Here is a 19,683-nt window from a genome sequence, read left to right as displayed (position 1 = left end):
TTGTTTGTATTATATTTAGAGTTAAATCATAATAAATATTTTTATGAAATTTAAATAGTAATATTATTTTAGATATAACAAAAAGAAAAATAAATATATACAACTTTAAACTAATGTTAAATAATATTTTATTTATTAAAATAAACATATATAACTATAATATATTATATACATCTTCTACTTGATCTAGTTACAATATTAATTAATGGCGTGATTATGATGTTTTATTAGTTCACATCATATTTCATAAACTTAGATATTATATTTTCCAACTGACGAATATATAATGAATATTTTTCATATCTTTATTTTCTGTTGTCACTGAGAGCGTGAGACTATACTCTAATGTCAATATTATTTGTAAATGTTATTAGAATTTTAAACTAATATACTTTAATTATTAGCCTCTTTGATTATTTTATGTTGTCGTATGTTTTAATAACATTTTGTTTCAAGTATCTTTCATTGATAGAACTTGGTGAGATCATTTTTAATTTTATATGTTATGTTAATTGCTTTAATAAATTTTCATAAGCATATGTCCTACAAATTCTATCGGTGAATTACACTAAAGACTTATGAAAAGTCACCATATAGTTTGCATAATTTTAATGACCATATTCAAAAAAGCTTATTGATTATAAAATATTTAGAGTTTTTCTTAAAAACATATTTGATTAGTTTAATGAATATTTTGATAATGATTTTCTTATAAACATATATGTCAAAATTTATTAAATTTAAATTTTTGATTACTATATAACTATGTTTATTCATTTATTGATAAAAACAGCTTGAGAACACATAGGTAAAAGATTTAAAAAAACAGAAATAAACAACTTGTTTAACAATATATTTCTTACATATGTAAACTATTGTTACAATCACTTATTTCTTACAGAGCTTTGTAACTTATTGTAAACTAAATAATAAATTGGCTCGGTAAAAAAAAAGAATCACAATCAACCATTATTTTTCTAAGAAACTCATATAACATATTATAAATTTACAATATTTTATAGCTGAGACCGATATAAATAAAAAACAAATACTAAATTTCAGTTTACATTTATATTTATTGGCTCATATTAAGTACTATGATATTAATTATTTATTTTATTTTGATTTATAAGCTATATGTATGTTTTGACATACTTTAAGACATAATTTTATAATTCTGACGTTAATTAATGAAGAGTTAGCATATATATCAAGTAAGTATTTTTTTAATTTTTTTATTTTTTTAAGAAAATTTAAGGTTTATAAAAATATTAACTTATGATGCTGACATTAAATATTATTATTGATATTTTAAGTTATTTCTGATTTTTAAAAGATATAGTCCATATCGTATTAAAGGTTACAGACATAATTAGATTTTTTCGTGTCAATCTCTTATTATGTTAGTTTTAAATAATTAGCTATAAATATCAGTCTAACTTTAAAGATATTTTTTTACAAATTTTAATTTATCTTTTTATAGTATTTGTTGATTTTTATTTATTTTTACATATGTGATTATTAATAAATAATTTGTTTTTTAACTTTATTTCTTTTTGAAATATTTTTATTTTTGTTATTTTCTGTTTAATGTCAAATATATATTTATTTTATATATCAAGTTAATTATTTTTAATAAAATAATATTTTTATTTAATTTATCAAATTAAAATGCTGATTGTTTTATATTATTATAATGATATTTTTAAATTCTATGTGAACACTATATATATCCTAAATTTTGAAATCATATGTTATAGATTCATATGTAATGAAATAGTGCTTTAGATTTATATTGTCTTTATTATTTGAAATCCTTATATTTTTAAGATTATTTTAGTTACTTAATTTTATGTTGATCTTCTAAAGATTTAATTTTTATAATAAACTAATTCTTTTAGTTATTTTTTTGTTAGTTAATTTTATGTTGGTCTTTCAAAGATTTAGTTTATATACCAAATTGATTCCTTTAATAATTTTGCCTTTTTCACGAAATTGAATAGTAGTTTTCTTTTTATTTTGAAATAAACATTTTTTCTGAAAATCTTGAAATTTTTAAAATAATAATTAAAATGGTAATTTGACATATTTTGGTGCTTTAAAATAATATGTGGATATTTTCAATGATTTAATGCATCAAATTAAATATAGTACATATTTTTGTTGAATGTTATATAACCTAAATTTGTAAATAGTGTGTTTTAGATTTATATAGATATAATTGTTTGAAAATATTACATTTTAAAATTAACTATTATATTTGTTTGTTATTTTTATGTTAGTTTTCGAAAATTTATTTTATATAGTATAGATTTGTACATGGTTTTTTTAATTTTGTAAGTTTAATTTATTTGAGTACTTATTTATATTTTATTTTGAAATAAAATGTTTTGTAATATTAACACTTTTAGAAATACCAAAAAAAGACAATTGGTATATGTTTTGGTGCTTTAAAATAATATATGAACATTCTGAATGATTAATAATATCAAATTATATATAGTATATTTTATTTTTGAATATTTTCAATAGTATATCACCTAAATTTTGAAAATCATGAGTTTAAATTTAGATTTATATAGTTATTTAAATCTAAATAATGAGTATGTATTTTAAATTAAATATTATTTTGGTTATTTCTTTTTAATTTTTTAAAAATGTTAAACATTATGTTAAATTAATATAGTATTTATAATTTTGTAAATTTACCTTATTTGATATCAATTTATATTTTAGTTTGAAATAAATGATTGTTTTTTTTGTAATATTAACATTTTTCAAAATAGTAAACTAAAATAATGATTTGTCATATTACGATTGGTCGTTTAACATTCTAATGGACACTTTCAATGGTTTATAGCCTCAACTTTTATATAGTACATGGTTTTTTTAATTTTGTAAGTTTAATTTATTTGAGTACTTATTTATATTTTATTTTGAAATAAATTTTTTTGTAATATTAACACTTTTAGAAATACCAAAAAAAGACACTTGGTATATGTTTTGGTGCTTTAAAATAATATATGAACATTCTGAATTATTAATAATATCAAATTATACATAGTATATGTTATTTTGAATATTTTCAATAGTATATAACCTAAATTTTGAAAATCATGAGTTTAAATTTAGATTTATATAGTTATTTAAATTTAAATCATGAGTATATATTTTAAATTAAATATTATTTTGGTTATTTCTTTTTAATTTTTGAAAAATGTTAAACATTATGTTAAATTAATATAGTATTTATAATTTTGTAAATTTACCTTATTTGATATAGATTTATATTATAGTTTGAAATAAATGATTGTTTTTTTGTAATATTAACATTTTTCAAAATAGTAAACCAAAATAATGATTTGTCATACTATGATTGGTCGTTTAACATTTTACGTGGATGCTCTCAATGGCTTATAGCATCAACTTTTATATAGTATAGATTTTATTTTGACATCAAAAAAGATTTCTACTTTAATATATTGCAAAGTGTTATTTATATTAAAATATTTAAAATACTGTATAAGAAACAAAAATAAATTTGCCAAACACATAGCTAAACTTTATTTATAAATGCATTTCAGAGTTAACTTTTTATCGGCTCATGTTTCATTAGTTGAAAACCCACTACGGGTGATACAAATGACGATGATCAAAGCTCCATCCTGCCATCATTTACAACTTTGATTAATATTTACAAATGATGATGAACCAAAACGATGATAATGCATTTTCAGAGTAATTGATGTTTAATGAGAAAGAGGAAAGCATAAAATAAAGAAGAAAGATGAAGCATTTTTGGGGTTTACCATAGTGAAGGAGACAAAAGTCGCTACCTTTAACGCTTTCACTTTGTCCAAGTGCTTGCTTCTCTGTTCTCTCTCTCTATCTCTCTGCCCGCACCACACACTTTTCTCTCCCTCCAACAGTAGATCTCATCTCCCATTTCAAGCCCTAGAAAAAAATCAAATCAAACTCAATCGAATCTGTAAACCTTGCTCCATTAATGGCGACCTTAACTCTCACTCCTTCTACTCCTGCCTTTACTCTCACTCTTCTCCACAACATCTGAAGCTAAACCATCCTTCACCTTCACCAGCTTCCGTAAAAACTCGACCTTTGACTCCGACGACATTCGGCGAAGCAAAGCTCCTCGACGGCGGATCTTCGGTTTCAATCCAGCTGAATGACTCAGTGAGTCACAATAGTGGGCGAGTTGTCCAGCGGATTCATTGCACACTCATGAATATGGTGTCGATTGATCGATCCGTTTGAGAAGGGGAAAAGGCAAAGAAATGAGTCGTGGAATAGATCGATCGCCTAACTGTTTTAGGATGCTAAGGGAAGAGATGAGATGAGATGAGATAGAGCTAGGGCCTAGGGGTACACATCGTGTGGGCTTGGTTACAAATGATGATGGGCTTACGGATTTTAAATTAGAAGACCCAAGATCAACCCAAACTTGGCTGACGTGGATAAAAAAAAGGCACTCCATTGGTTGATTAAATGGCCGACGTGGATAGCCTGTATGCTCTTCGTATTCTGCTTTTAGTAGTGTTAGATGTATCTAATTTATGTTAGGCTCTAGTAAATAAATGGAAATAAGATCAAGTCATGTTGTTCTTTTTAAATAGGGGAAAATAGAGTGAAAAAAATAATTAATCATTTCTTTTTGTAATTTTCACTATTCATCTGATTCAGATATTTTATAATCACAACCGTTTTTTTAGGTCTAACAATCTAGAGATAGATATCTCGTATGTATAACTCTTTAAGTCTTTATCCAAAATAGTATAATAGTGCAATCTGAATGGTTACAAACTTACAATTTACAAGATACTTGATATGTATAGTTAAGCCTTTTCACCTCTCATAACATTTTCTTTTTACTAAACTCAGAAAAAATTATGATCCTGTGACTACTGCAAAAGTTATACTACTTACTAGGGTCTATGAAGTAGGAAGAATAACAAAGTCCTCTCGACTAGAAAATTCAACAGTCTCGAATCCGTAGAATGCATTGGTATTATTCTCAGTGATGATGATGTTACTTTGTGGGAACGTAACTTAAGCCTTAAGTTCCTTGCACCAAGAGACTTAATGAAAAGACTTGCAAAAAAAAAAAAAGTAGTTGTGGACCAAGACACAAGTCAACCACAAGTCTTTGTAAGACCAAACATGTTTTGAGGCAGCATCATCTTTCTTATGTAAGCTTCCTTATGAAATTTGTACCCACAAAGTACACGTTTCTACAGATTATATATTTTATTAACGCTTACCTTGAAGCTTCCTTTCTATAGTTAAGTCTTCATATTCCAAAAATAAAAAAGATTTCTTGAAACATTATTCTTTTTATGAATAGATAGTAGTGTTTGAGTTATGAATGATGAAGAGACAAACTTGGCGAGGAGTTTCAGCGATGATACTCACTCAGGGTTCGGACTTCCGGATCTATACTTGTCAGATGAATGGATGGACGATGATCTTGTCTCTGCTGTTTCCGGGATGAATCATTCTTATGGTTATCAGACCAATGTTGATGCTGTTTTCTTCTCCGGTTCCTCTAGCAGTTTCATTCAGCCCACATCTCCAAGTACTAAAGCTTCTGTTGCCCCTGCTTCTGCCGGTAAGTTTCTCTTTCGTTCTGTGGAAACCATATAAGAAAGAAAGGTTCATCTTGAATGAAAATGGAATCATGATTCATATGAATCTTTGGTTGTGATCTAAAGATCTGTCTACACAGTACATATACAACACACTCCCTTAAAACATGTCTTTGATTGTAGTCTATGCTGATCTTAGACACTAGGACTTGAACCTAAGACTCTTTAGGTGAATCAAAATGGAGATTACAAGTCATTCTAAGCTGAATCTGTTTTTTTTTTCCTTCTTCAAGAAACTCAAGTAAAGAAAGAAAAGAAGAAAGTTAAAGAGAGAGTTGCATTCAAGACAAGGTCTGACGTTGAAGTGCTTGACGATGGGTTCAAGTGGAGAAAGTATGGGAAGAAGATGGTGAAGAACAGCCCACATCCCAGGTAGGGAACAAGAACAACATTTTCTTAACATAATTACATCTTTTCATACTCTTGTGACCAAGAAAAACACACAGAAATATCTGTTAGTTCTAAAGAAGCATACCAAATTTGAGAAACCAAAAGAAAAAAAACATGACATGCCTGTTAGAGTTGAGCTGTTTCAGACATTGGCATCCGCCCTTGTGGCCGGAAAATAAAATATGTTCTTGAGACTAATTGTAATTATATTTGCAGAAACTACTACAAATGTGCAGCTGATGCCTGTCCAGTCAAGAAAAGGGTTGAAAGAGATAAAGATGATCCAAGCTTTGTTATAACAACTTATGAGGGCTCCCACAATCACTCAAGCATGTAATAATGCTCCTAATGATTTTATAAATTTTTTGGTTTTACTATAACCAATGCTATTCATGGTATGTGCTCTTATGAATCTGTTCTTGAGACTTAACAATGTTTATTATATTTATACTGCTTCTAAGTTCTTTGTATTTAATGTAAACTGGTTGACAGATTCACAAATTTTGAGAGATTTATTATGAATCAGTAGTACTTCTACAGCATCTTATGTTGTTACAAGTGAGAATCAGTGGTAATATAATCCAGAGACCCTCATACCATTTTATAAGTTAGCAATCTTGAAATATCAATGCAAATATAAACCAAAATTACTATACCAACTCCTTATGAACACAATGGTTACTTGTCAAGTAGAGAGCTCTACTTACGGCTCTCCCTCTGAATCTGCCGATAAACCATCTCTATCATTAGAGGACACTCTTTGGTTCAAGTCATAACATCTCAACCCGAGTAATGCTGTAAAACGTCAATAAACTGAAATTTAGACATTAAAGCTAGTAAAACAGAAGGAGTCTACGGTTTACAACAGAACTAACGACCTGGTTTGCTACCAGGGAGTAGTGATGGGTTAAAGTTTGTTTGTTTTCACTTTATACTTAAACAAAACTAAAAAAACAGAGATACACATGTTGTAAAAAAGTTTTTGTATTTGAATAAATTTAACATTCTTTAAAAAAAAGAGCTAGAGTAAATGCTTGGTTTTGCCTGTAGAGAATCATCATCTTTTGTTGGTGAATGGTGATGCAGGACAGTGACCATGGAGGAAGATAGAAAATGAAGGCATGAAAGCTAAGCTAGGAAACTGTGTGTTGTTTTTGTCTTCTGCGTTTGTGTAAAACGTCATGCATTTTATGTTTTGAAGTTCAGGGACAGCACGAAGTTGGTTACAGTTTTATAAGGAAACCTTTACTTTTTGAGTGCGTTACATCATCAGACACATTGTTCTCTTTTTTGACAAGATAAGGTACTTCCCACTTGAGGGACACATTATCCTCTTCCACCCCTTGTGGTTTTACAGCAGTACCCCTCACGCTTGGTTAAGAGAAACTAGAGGATAGTTGCATTTTTTTATTTTATTTATTTTTTCTCAACTTTTTCTTTGTTCTTTTTGCAAAGTTCTTGTGTTTTTATTTGTTTTTTCTCAGAGTTTAAGACATTTGAAGAAATTATAATTATTACAATAAATTATAATTTGTTTTTCTCTATATTTTAACATCCATTTTCATATATATAGTTTATATATTTCAACAATTATATAAAAAAAATGTATGACATAAAAAGTGTGGATGCAAAATTGTGAACATGTAAGAAAAATACGTGAACATAAAAAGATGTGGACATGGATTGATAAAAAATATAGAAATTTCTTTAAAATTTTCGTGGATGAGGTTTCATGAACTAAGTTTCATGGATGTGTTTTCTTGGACAAGTTCTTATATTCCTAATCATCTTACATAATTTCTTAGTATCTGTGGACAAGTACTTTATGCATACCGTGTAGTTTTTATGTACATGTATTTTGTGTAAGCCACTTTGGTGAACAAATATGTGTGGACATGGATATTCAATCCTAAAAATACACCTTGAACATGTTTGTTTTATCCACCGCCACCTCTACCATGGCCTCCACTTTTGTATCCCTCACCCTCACGTCTCCCATCTTTACAGTATCCACCACCATTGTTATCGGAACTAGTCTCGTAGGAACTCACATCTCCTAAGCGACTCTACCACAATCCCAGATCTGAAGTCGCGTTCAACTCGTCACCGCCGGCCAAGCTTGTTAAGGTTCTACCACAAGCCCAGAAAGCTCGTCGCTCTCACCGAACTCTCCAAATCTGAAGTCGCGTTCAACTCGTCACCGCCGGCCAAGCTTGTTAAGGCCAAGAAAGAAGGTTATGTCAGTGAAATCCAGCTCCAATTCGCTAAAGGTCTATATTTGAGAATTTAAGGATGTAATGGAAGGTTATGGTTTGTGAATTGAGATGACATCTGAGAAAATTAATTTTTCGGGGTTTTTTTTTCTTGCTTTTGAATGAGAGTGAGTTGGAGAGAGAGTATCGTGAGTGAGATGGAGAGAGGGTGCACGTGAGAGAGATGGAGAGAGTGTAAGATAATGAGTTGTCACTAGGGTATTTTTGTCTTTAGACAACAAGAAAGTGTCTGTCAAGCATAAAGTGTCTAATTGTGTTAATACAAACTCATAAAGTGTCTATGAGAGTAATTTTTTCTTACTTTTTCAATATAATGCATGTTTTTAAATTTAACTAAGAACCAATCATGTTGAAATCATTAATAACAAAATTACAATAATTACAAGAGATATAAATTAAAATAAACAAATGATAATTGTGTAATCGGTTATATTATAAAAATAAGCATTATTGTATTCATTAACATGCATTTTTATTTACGTTGAAACGTTGACTGCTGGAAACTAGTGCTATGAGCCTATGATGTTGTTACAAATATATTTTAGGAGAATTCATACTATTTGTTGAAAATAGAAAGAACTCTTTATAATGTAAAGTAGTTTCGAGAATATATTAACAATACGTATCTAAAAATACCTTTTTTCGTTTTTACCGAAAGAAAAGGTGTTACAAATCAGTGGTCGATAGAAACTTGATCCTTTGATCAGCTAAGTTTTAGGATAATCGTTTATTCGTATAACACCAATCGTTGAATTTGAGAGGAGAAACTTAGACCGCAAGCAAGAAGCCTTTCTCTTCTCTTGACCTTGAGAATAATTCCTCTGCCTTGAGTTGCACTCTGCCGACGATGGCTCCACCGTACTCGTCAGACGATAGCCATTCTCCGGTAAACTCAACAGTGATTGCCATTGACAAAGAGAAGCATAGCCATTACGCGGTTCGTTGGGCCGTCGACCATCTAGCCAATACCATTCACAACCCACTCATCATTCTTCTTCATGTTCGTCTCAAAAGTTCAAATTGTAAGTATCTTACCTTTATTTTTACAGGGCCTGGTCTGAGAATTAGAGGACATTGGGAGGCATGCAACTTATAAATAATAAATCTTTATAAATATGGGTTAAGCCGAATGTTTTATCCGACTTTAGCCAGAACTAGTCCTGCATTCTCATCATGTATATATCAAAGATTTTTTTTTTGGAAACTGTAGATGGAGGGAATGGAGCCAGTGATGACCTGAACCAGCTTTTCATTCCATATCGAGGATATTGTGCACGCAAAGGGGTAATATAATCTTTCTTTCATGTCGTTATCTCATGCATGAAACGAATATGTTTTTAACGTTACTCTTAGTAGATTTCCATGTCGGAGGCTGTTATAGACGATTCGGACGTGGCGAAAGCAATATTGGAGTATGTTAATAGCAACCTGGTTAACAATCTTGTGTTGGGAGCATCCGCCAAGAACACATACACATTTGCTAGGTCTCTTATGTTTAGTAAACACCACGACGTGCAAGGTGCCATAATGAAATCGATACCTGATTTTTGTTCAGTCTACGTAATATCCAAAGGAAAAGTTCAGTCTTCTCGACCAGCTCAAAGACCTATCACCAACACACTTGCACCTCCTCGTGTACCCTCCTCTGGCTTTCTAATCCAGTCGTTATCGGATAGCGAGCAAGATCCTGTGCCTACGTAAGTAAACTAATCTTTCGTTTCTTCTATCATTTGCATTTTATTCCAATCACTTGCTCATGCTAAAACATACGGCCTTGAGTGTGAGACCTTATGAACCCATATATCATCTAACACGTAAGATTTCTATAATTTTTTAGCGGCCAACGTAGTGCAAGGAGAAAACCTACAGAGATATACCCACACAATCGTACCCCCACCAACCCCACGCAAGAAAGGCACAAAGCCCCTATAAATGGGTCGATGGATTTTAACAATGCCTTTACCCAAGTTGCGTTCCAAAGGAATCCCACGATACAAAGTTCCTTTTCTGACGAATCTGAAGGTGGTATGAGGGGCTCTATTGATGTATCTTCTCATAATTCAGATGTATATGGCGCATCATGTTCTTCAGACGAGTCAAATGCTCAAACAACCGTACGTTCTGTAATGATCTTCTTTCTAATTTTTAAGAAATAAAACTATAAGTCTCTTAAGTCCTTGGTTCTTACTCTATTCACAGAAAGATATTGAAGCTGAAATGAGAAGGCTGAAGCTTGAACTAAAGCAAACTATGGATATGTATAGCTCAGCTTGTAAAGAAGCACTTACAGCAAAAAGAAAGGTACTCCATCAGTTTTTAAGTTGTTATGACTACGATTATGAAAATCAAAACATCACACTTTCCTCTGTTTTTATTACTTGAAGTTTTGGTTTATGCACATAATTTTTTTTTTAAAATTAATTTTTTAGATTCTCTATTTTCTAACCAAAAACATAATTAACTATCCACTTAATCACATTTGAACCAAGTAAAAAAAAATAAACTACTAAATATAAAGAGATATAATACAATATGTTACTATTTTAATATTAGAAACTAAAAACGTCATCTAATTGAAACAAAAAATTTTCCTGAAACTTATCTATTAAAAAGAACAGAAAAAGTGTCTTGTTGCATATGATATTTATGGGTTTTTTCCTAGGCAAACGAGCTAAACCAGTGGAAAATAGAAGAAGCTCTTAAGTTCGAGAAAGCCAAGCTATCTGAAGAAGCAGCATTGGCAGTGGCAGAAATGGAGAAGGCAAAGTGCAGAACGGCCTTAGAGGCAGCTGAGAAAGCTCAGAGAATGGCGGAGCTAGAAGGACAAAGAAGAAAGCAAGCAGAGATAAAAGCAAGAAATGAATCAGAGGATAAAGACCGTGCAATGAATGCTTTAGCACACAACGATGTTCGTTACAGAAGATACTCCATAGAAGAGATCGAAGAAGCCACAGAGAACTTTGCAAATCACAGAAAAATTGGAGAAGGAGGTTATGGACCTGTGTACAAAGGCGAACTTGACCACACTCCTGTTGCCATTAAAGTCTTGAGACCAGATGCTGCTCAAGGAAAAAAACAATTTCAACAAGAGGTAGGGTTTCTACTTTTATATTTCTTGTTATCCAATATTATTTGCTTAGTTTAGGGCATCCGCATTGATTATCTTTCAACAAAAGTCTCTTGCTATAAATAATACCGTAATTTTTTAGTGGAAATATTTTCTAAAAACTTTAAAAATTATCTTATTAAAATATTATCATTTTAGTCTCATGATTTTGTATACTCTCATGTTACAGGTTGAAGTTCTAAGTAGCATAAGGCATCCTCACATGGTCCTTCTCCTTGGTGCATGTCCAGAATATGGATGCTTGGTTTACGAGTTAATGGAAAATGGGAGCTTAGAGGACATACTCATCCGGAGAGGAAACTCTAAACCGCTTTCTTGGAGGAAACGTTTCGAAATAGCGGCAGAGATTGCTACCGCCCTCTCATTCCTCCATCAAGCTAAACCAGAACCTCTAGTTCACCGCGACCTCAAACCGGCCAACATACTCCTAGACAAAAACTACGTGAGCAAGATCAGTGACGTTGGTTTAGCACGATTAGTCCCTGCGTCAGTAGCTAATAACGTCACGCAATACCACATGACATCTGCGGCAGGAACATTCTGTTACATAGACCCTGAGTATCAACAGACAGGAATGTTAACCACAAAATCAGACATATACTCGTTGGGGATAATGCTGCTTCAGATCATTACCGCAAGGCCTCCCATGGGGCTGGCCCACCATGTCTCGAGGGCGATCAGTAGAGGAACTTTAAAGGACATGCTTGACCCGACCGTGCCCGATTGGCCTCTACAAGAGGCTCAAGCTTTTGCAGCTATGTCGTTGAGATGCGCTGAGCTTAGAAAAAGAGATAGACCGGATCTTGGGAAGGATGTTGTCCCACTACTTATTCGATTAAAGAACTTAGGTAATGATGCTGGTTTAACTCGTGCTGATGAAAGCTAACGTATGGATATGACAAAGAACTTTGTACATTCAAACATATGATTTGAGATGTTTTTTATTTATAAATTTAATGTTAAATTAAATATAATGGCTTGTGTTAGAATTCGAACCAAGTGTCTCTCATATTCCTCGTTAGTTTATCTTTATGTTTTCACAACATACCAATATCATGTTGACGTTCAGGTTGATTTTAAGTGGAGACATGTAATAGTGTGAAGTTATGAACCCATAAAACATCCATAATGGAAGAAACAAGAGACCGCACACATACTATAGTTTTAACCGATACAACACTCTTCTCTTACTAAATGGTACAGGCGTACCGTTACAAGGCCAGTTCTGTTATATGATTACAGCTATGTGTGTTTAATCTTACACTAATAAAAGTTGAGACTATGGATGTTCTTAAGGGTATAATTTAAACAATATGAGTTTGTTATTAGTGAGATACCACTAGCATTATATGATTTTAAAAGGATCTGCTGAGATTATGATATCTAGAACGAACATCAAATATATCCTAAAAGTAAATGGTTAGATCTCATGAAACACATTGACAACATTATGAAGAAGTCGATAGAGAGTAACTGTTATCAATTCTTACCAATGATATCTCAAAAATATACTATTAGTATAAGTTAATTTTGTAATTACATTTTAAACAAAATGAAATTTAGCAAATTGATAAAGTGAAATTTTCTTTGGAGTCTCTCACTTTGTTTTGAGTTTTCAAATGAAAGACTTATCTCTCTTCTTTCCTTAACTTTTCTATTTTTCAAAAAAATTCTATTTATTTTCCTAATTTAATTAGGAAACTTCTCTATATACCCATTGTTGAGGTGGTCATCATCATTCATCAAACTTCATTTGAAAGACTATAATTCCTAAATGACTGTAACAGAAAAAGTTTCTTCCCAAATGTCCTTAAATGTGGGTCTCTATGTTATCTTAATAATATGGAGGTAAATATAAGAATATCTAAAGCCTTAGAGGGAGAGTGTGAGCAGCAAAGGGTTTTACTCCTTTGGAGATCTTCTCATTCTTCTTTGCGGCGATTGACTACTGCTTGAGATATCTCTTGTTCGATTCACAGTCTTCGTTGGTAAGTCCTCTCTCTTCACCTTGCTCTATCACTCTCACTCTCTCTCTGCTTTTCCCTTGAGTTGCTATGTAATGTGATTTATTGCGAAAGCAGCTTCCTTTGCATTGGATTTGGTGTTTGTGTAGAGATTTAGAATGCATTGTGAGTCAAAACTTGGGAGCGAATCTCTCATTCTGATGAAACAAGGAGCTGAAGCTGTAAGCTTTCTCTGTATGAATCATTGTATATGTGCTCTGTTTTGGACAAAGTTTAAGTCTTTATTAGTTTTTTTTCACTACTTTGCTATGTTGTTGTCTTAAATGGAGTTTTTTTTTTCAAATGTAGATGGGTTGTATACTGACAACGTATAGGAAGTCCTCAAAGCAATGGTCACGTATACAATGTGTGTTGGCTTGTAAGTTTGTGGGATGAGACTTGATGAAATGTACATAACATAAGACTCCAGATTAGCAACAGTTATGGTTAAGAAATTTACTATATTTAACTAGGCAAAGAGCCCGTGCGATATCGCATGGGAACTCATTTTTATAAAGAATATATTATAATCTATAATTTATAATTTTATATGCCTGATAAAAAAATTAAATCATATAAATAATTAAATTTAATTTTGATGATTAAAATATGATTTACAAAGTATTCAAATATATATATATATATATATATATATATATATATTTTATAAACCTTAATGTTTCCTTTAATTTTTTATCAAAACACATATTGCATACAATTATGTCTTCATCATTTTTAAGTTTTTTCATACATTTTTCACATGATAGTTATCTTCAACCACTTTTTGAACAAAATGCAATTTTTTTTGCATGATATATAATTTTTTTTCCTATTTAAGACATAATATTAAAATTATTAGTTTATAATTTTAAACAATTATAATTTATATGTTGGTAATTGTTATTTTGTATATTTATCTACCTGCTTTATTTATTGAAAATGAATATCCAGAAAATTGAATATTGTAATAAATATATGTTGATTTACGTTAATATAACCCGTCTCATTTATAATATTTTTTTTAATTTTTGGGAGAGTTCTTATAAAATACCAACACTTATTATATAAACTAACACATTACTTAAATAAAACCAATATTTTTTAAAGCAATCCCACTTTGAGATTAAAAGACACCTTGTTTAGATGAAAAGTTGCAACTTTGACATTATTTTTTTCATCATTTTATTATTAGTAGATTAGTGAAAATTTGATTTGAAAAATGCATGAGAGAGACTATTTATAGATTTTTTTAAAGCCTATTTGAATAGTCACAACCTTTCAATATGAATAGTCGCGTTCTTCTAATACTCACAACTTCTCACTTTTTAAAAGATACTAGTGAATAGTCACAACTTTTAGACTATTTTTAGAAGGACACAACCTTACAACATATAACTTTTAGAAAAGACACAACTCTCTACACATATTTTTCAAAAGACATAACCTTTCAACATAATTGAAGTTCACAACCTTAGGAATTAATTGGAAAAGACACAACCTTACAATATAGAACTTTTAGAAAAGACACAACCCTTTACACTACTTTTTCAAAAGACACAACCTTTCAACATAAGTGGATTCACAACCTTAGAAATTAATTGGAAAAGACACAACCTTCAACATAGAACTTTTAGAAAAGACACAACCCTTTACACTTCTTTTTCAAAAGACACAACCTTTCAACATAAGTGGACTCACAACCTTTGGAATTAATTGGGATTGCTATTATTAGTAGATTATCAACCAACTCAACAAACATATTGATAAATAAAGAAAGTTACAACAACATCCTTCTATTCTGAGCATATAACGGTCTCTAAATAATCACTTTTTGTATATAAGGAAAAAATGAGATGAACCCTCAAAAAACAAAGACAGTTTACAAAAAAAAAACCTAAAAGCAAAGAAGAAATGGGAAACAAACTGATTTTTGGAGCCCTATTATGTCTGTGCCTTGTGATACAAGCCACCAGCCACGTTGAGAATCCTCTGATAAACCATTACGCTGATTACGAAGCGGTTCATCCCAGCGAATACTACAGCTCCGACTTCGAACTCAAAGACGGAACCAACGTGATCTTCGAAGCTATCAACGAGCTGAAAGGGATCAAGAAACCAAAAGCAGGGTTCCAGTGCAGCATTGGTCGGAAACACTGGACTAGGTCTCTTCCTGGAGACGTGTTTTTCGCCAAGTTCTTCTTTTACTGTGTTAACCCGAACGCAAAGGTTGTTAACCGGTGCCATTTCCGGTCTAGTTTGGGTTATGTTAATCTTGATATTGAGATAACTCCTGCGCTTGGAAGTCGATGTCCTGGTTATAGATGTGTTCTAGCGATAAGGCGTGAAGGTCTTTTAATGAAAGATACTAATGAGCTTTTTCCTTGGACTCCTTGGCCTCATCGCCACACTCAACCTAAGTTGCCCAAGATGATCAACAAGTGATTCGTTTGATATTTGATGTATTATGGGAACGTGTGTGTATACATGTATCTTTTTTTTTTGGTTCTCTCCCATGAAAAAATGTATTTAGATTTGAGGAAAAAATCAGAAGTTGAAAACGATATCCAGAGCATTTAGTATGATTTCTACAAATATGGTTTTGAAAAATCGTGTACTTGATACCGAACTGCACAAAACATCTACAAAAAACACTTTTGAAATGTAGCATATGGTTTCTTAGATGAATATAAGTCACTGCGGATAGACTTGTCCTCGAAAAATTCTTGAATTAAGATTCACCAAATATTATTGTCATTAACAACTCATTATTACAAGTTTTTATATTTTTATAGTGGCTAATGATGATTGAAATCGTTAGAAGAGAACTCAAACTATAGTCTTCATCCTATTGCTGGTTTTGTAGCATCATTATTAATTAGTAGTATTGTCAAACTGAATCACTTAAAATACATACACAAAAAATAATATTATTTAATCTACACTATTATTTATGAAGTGATTTTGCTTATTTGTCATGTTCTCCATAATTTTAGGTAATTTTGATTACTTGTCATTTTTTTATTAGGTTTTAGCTAAATCATTGATTTATTATTTGTTATTAGCTGAGTCATTAATATATTAATTTAAAATTATATTTAATAAATCTTGTATATAATTAAAAACGAATGTTAATAATATTAAATTTCTATGTTATATTAAAAACGAATTTTAAACAATATCTTTACTGAATTTTATATATAATTAAAAATGAATTTTATTTTAATAGTATAAAGTTTATATGTTATATGTTACATTAAATAATTGATTACAAAATAATATAATAGAATTATAAAAAATAAGATTATTCTTATATATATTGTGTTGCTATCTGAAAACAATATTTTATTATAAAAGTTAAAAATTTAAGATAAAAAACAATTGATAATTAAATATTAGTCAAGCAAAAAAAATTATATAAAGATATTTTCTAAATTATTTCTTAGATATGAGTGTTTTAAAAAAAATTAACACAATAGTAAGTATATATTTTGATAAAAAAATATTTGACATTTATAAATATGTTGATGTTTGATTTAACTATTTAAAACCATAAATAATAATTTATTATGTTGGTTTTAGATTAATAAAACATAAACTAATAAGTATTCATAAAAAGTTTATGCCTGCATGTGCGGGCAAAACACCTAGTTTAAGAGTAACTTAATAACTTAGAAAGCTATACTAAAACCAATAACTAAACTTTAATATAAGTTTTTATTTACGTTTACTCTATCCAACTTATGAAACCAAAATAATGATGTTCTAACTATCTTAAAGCCAAGAATTCTTTTAAATGAATGGCCTAAAATTATTGAAGCAAACTAATCGTTTGAAAAATGTATTTTTTAAAAAAATATTGAATGGCCAAAAATCAAGACAAATATAAGAACACTGTTAATCAAAAAATTATGTAGAGAGTAATTTGGATGTTTCATGACCAATGAAACAATCTCGCAGCTTGAACGCAGTTTCCAGCTAAAAAGGTTAAATTTTACATACCGATTCCGTTATTCATCTTTCTTATGGACTATTATTTATGCCGTTTTTATTGTTCATATCAAAGCTGTCCACATAAGAAATAACAATTAACAAAATATAATTATATGGTCTTTTCAACAGATTTCAGTTTTGAAACACATTTTTAAAAGCTAAGCATCGAGAACAAACCAAATCCCAAGGCAAAGAACACGAGACAAATTATCACAGGAAGGGGAAAAAATGACGTTTAACAGTGATAGGTTTATAAAAACCCTAGCGTGGTTCCTTGTGGTGCACTTCACCGCATTCTCCTACGCCGGGAGGTCACATTTCGTCACAACGGAGCTAAACATCCGTAATGAAATGCAAGGCTTGAAACGTCCAGAGATCGTTTACTTCTGTCAAGCTTTAAACAGTGGCCTTGAATACGGATGGAGACGAGCCAAGAAGCCACCATTGGGCCATACCCTCCATGTACTCTTGGAAGGTGGCCAGAAGCTAGAGGAGGAGATTCACCGCTGCCATTTCAGGTCCGTGCGCGGTACAGCGGACGTAGATATTCGTATGACCGCGATAGATGCCGAGATGTGTAATGATAAAAAGGCATGTGCAGTTCATGAGGTTACACCTGAAGGGATAATTTTTGATGGTAAGGAATGGGATTTTGAGGAGAGGTATCCACGGCTGATACCGAGGAGATACCTTGAAGCTAAGTGGAAACCTTGGCCAAGACGCAGCGACCGTGTGGCCCAGGGAAGCCCACGTAGGCGCGGGGGTTCACAATGATTTTGGTGGCCAAATGTATCATTGGGGTTTCAGGTGTACTAGACTGCTTGGTAATGAAAAGAAGGCTTTTGATGAACACTGTGATTGAGTTATTTAAATGTGGTTTGCATTTCAAATCTTTCTTCTTCTGCTTATTGAGGCCCCCTCTATCATGGACGGTTCTAAGATTTATTGAGTTATAAACACTTTTAATTAACCTTAATAAAAATAATAAGATAATCTGAAAGCCATGTAACCTATATGTATAATAGTTTTTAAAATCTGGAAGCCAATGCGAATGTTTCATCTACTTGACAGCCTCTAATTAGTTAGCTTGCTATTACTTACCTTGCGGGTACTTTTTTTTTTTGGGTTATCAAATACAAATTATTACGCAAATTACTTATAAATTATGTAGACCAGCTTATCTTTTAGACTTTACGAAGGCCTTTTTTACTTAAATGAAGGATAAAATAAATTCCTTCAATAGATGAACCATCATTTGTAATTACCCTCCAGAACGTTTTTTTTTTTTTTTTTTTTTTTTTTGCTAAAAAACCCTCCAGAAAGTTTGGAGCTAATAAACAATTTGATGTTGTTTCTAATGGATGTGTTCATCCGGCTCGTTTGTGGTGGTCTGGAGTGCTAAGGAGAGAGGTGCAGCTTCTTCTCACCCTATTTTGTGCAGGTCTTTGTCGCGTGGCTCTGTCTGAGCTTTGCGTCCAATAAATGCTCGATCTTGTTGATGCGGGCGTACATGGCCTCTAGCGTACCTGTCTGGTTGTGCAGGCAGATGCTCAAGATGTCTTCCTCGAGCTGTTCTTGGTCGAACCAATCTTTAAGAGTGAATCATCGGGAAGGCCGAAATTACCGGGTTCTGACTCTCGTTATAACTGTGGTTCTTTCTTTTGCGGCAAGAGGTTGTGCGGATTAGTTGAGGCTTCCGGCTTGCGGGTTTGCCTGTTGTGTGTGTCCTTGTGTTAGCCTAGTTCGAGTTGGTGTTTAGATTTAATTTTCTTTGTTCTGCTTCTTGTTACCCTTGTATTTCTGTCAAAAATTTTGAAAATTGATAATAATATCTTTACATTTTTATCAAAAAAAAAAATTTGATGTTGTTGATCAGTATGAAGTTTGTACAGTGTCGTGATTTTTGTCTCCGTATGTTTGTTAGTCGTGTTAATTAAACCAAGCAGTGTGTAATTTAAAATTTGAAATGAGAAAGAACGTTAATCTCTATGGATGTAGATTCTGCATCACGATGGCAATTATGGATCTGGACTGCGGGCCTATCCCGTAAAAGACTGTCGCGTGACGGTATTGGGACGAGGTTTTCTAGGTCCGCAAATTTACAGGCCTCGTGGAACGGGTCTTTGCGGGACTGGACCTTTTGCGGGATGGGCTTTTTGCGGGACTGGGCCTTTTACATGGACCCACATTTTTTTCTTCATGTCTTATTTTATCTAAAAACCAGAAAGATAGTGAAA

The 19,683-nt window shown here is 31.5% G+C and overlaps 4 protein-coding genes across 5 annotated transcripts; all 4 read left to right on the top strand.

Annotated features, from left to right (window-relative positions):
* The first annotated feature begins 5,214 nt into the window (after positions 1 to 5,214).
* LOC125600780 (probable WRKY transcription factor 50) lies at positions 5,215 to 6,595 on the top strand. The gene is made up of 3 exons (XM_048773359.1): positions 5,215 to 5,626; positions 5,897 to 6,035; positions 6,270 to 6,595. The coding sequence occupies exons 1-3, from the start codon at positions 5,380 to 5,382 to the stop codon at positions 6,388 to 6,390; spliced, it is 507 nt and encodes a 168-aa protein (XP_048629316.1). The 5' UTR covers positions 5,215 to 5,379; the 3' UTR covers positions 6,391 to 6,595.
* Positions 6,596 to 7,818: 1,223 nt separating this feature from the next.
* LOC106378973 (U-box domain-containing protein 51-like) lies at positions 7,819 to 12,424 on the top strand. Of its 2 annotated transcripts, XM_048773391.1 has the most exons (8): positions 7,878 to 8,180; positions 8,275 to 9,348; positions 9,537 to 9,610; positions 9,683 to 10,023; positions 10,164 to 10,440; positions 10,526 to 10,627; positions 10,989 to 11,417; positions 11,623 to 12,424. In XM_048773391.1, exons 2-8 carry the CDS (start codon positions 9,174 to 9,176, stop codon positions 12,337 to 12,339), a joined length of 2,115 nt encoding a protein of 704 aa, XP_048629348.1. In that variant the 5' UTR covers positions 7,878 to 8,180; positions 8,275 to 9,173; the 3' UTR covers positions 12,340 to 12,424. The 2 variants fall into 2 exon arrangements, with proteins under 2 accessions (XP_013674468.1, XP_048629348.1); XM_013819014.3 differs by having other exon boundaries at positions 7,819 to 9,348.
* A 394-nt stretch (positions 12,425 to 12,818) lies between these two features.
* Positions 12,819 to 16,463, top strand: LOC125600816. Its single transcript, XM_048773409.1, has one exon. It carries the CDS (start codon positions 15,368 to 15,370, stop codon positions 15,896 to 15,898), a length of 531 nt encoding a protein of 176 aa, XP_048629366.1. The 5' UTR covers positions 12,819 to 15,367; the 3' UTR covers positions 15,899 to 16,463.
* An 805-nt stretch (positions 16,464 to 17,268) lies between these two features.
* On the top strand, positions 17,269 to 18,248 carry LOC125600815. Its single transcript, XM_048773408.1, has one exon. The coding sequence runs from the start codon at positions 17,675 to 17,677 to the stop codon at positions 18,218 to 18,220; it is 546 nt and encodes a 181-aa protein (XP_048629365.1). The 5' UTR covers positions 17,269 to 17,674; the 3' UTR covers positions 18,221 to 18,248.
* Positions 18,249 to 19,683: the final 1,435 nt, after the last annotated feature.

Source organism: Brassica napus, unplaced genomic scaffold (assembly GCF_020379485.1).
Source record: "Brassica napus cultivar Da-Ae unplaced genomic scaffold, Da-Ae ScsIHWf_2397;HRSCAF=3098, whole genome shotgun sequence".
Lineage (NCBI taxonomy): Eukaryota > Viridiplantae > Streptophyta > Magnoliopsida > Brassicales > Brassicaceae > Brassica > Brassica napus.
Note: the sequence above shows the minus strand (reverse complement) of the source record. Positions and strands in the feature narration are given on the sequence as shown.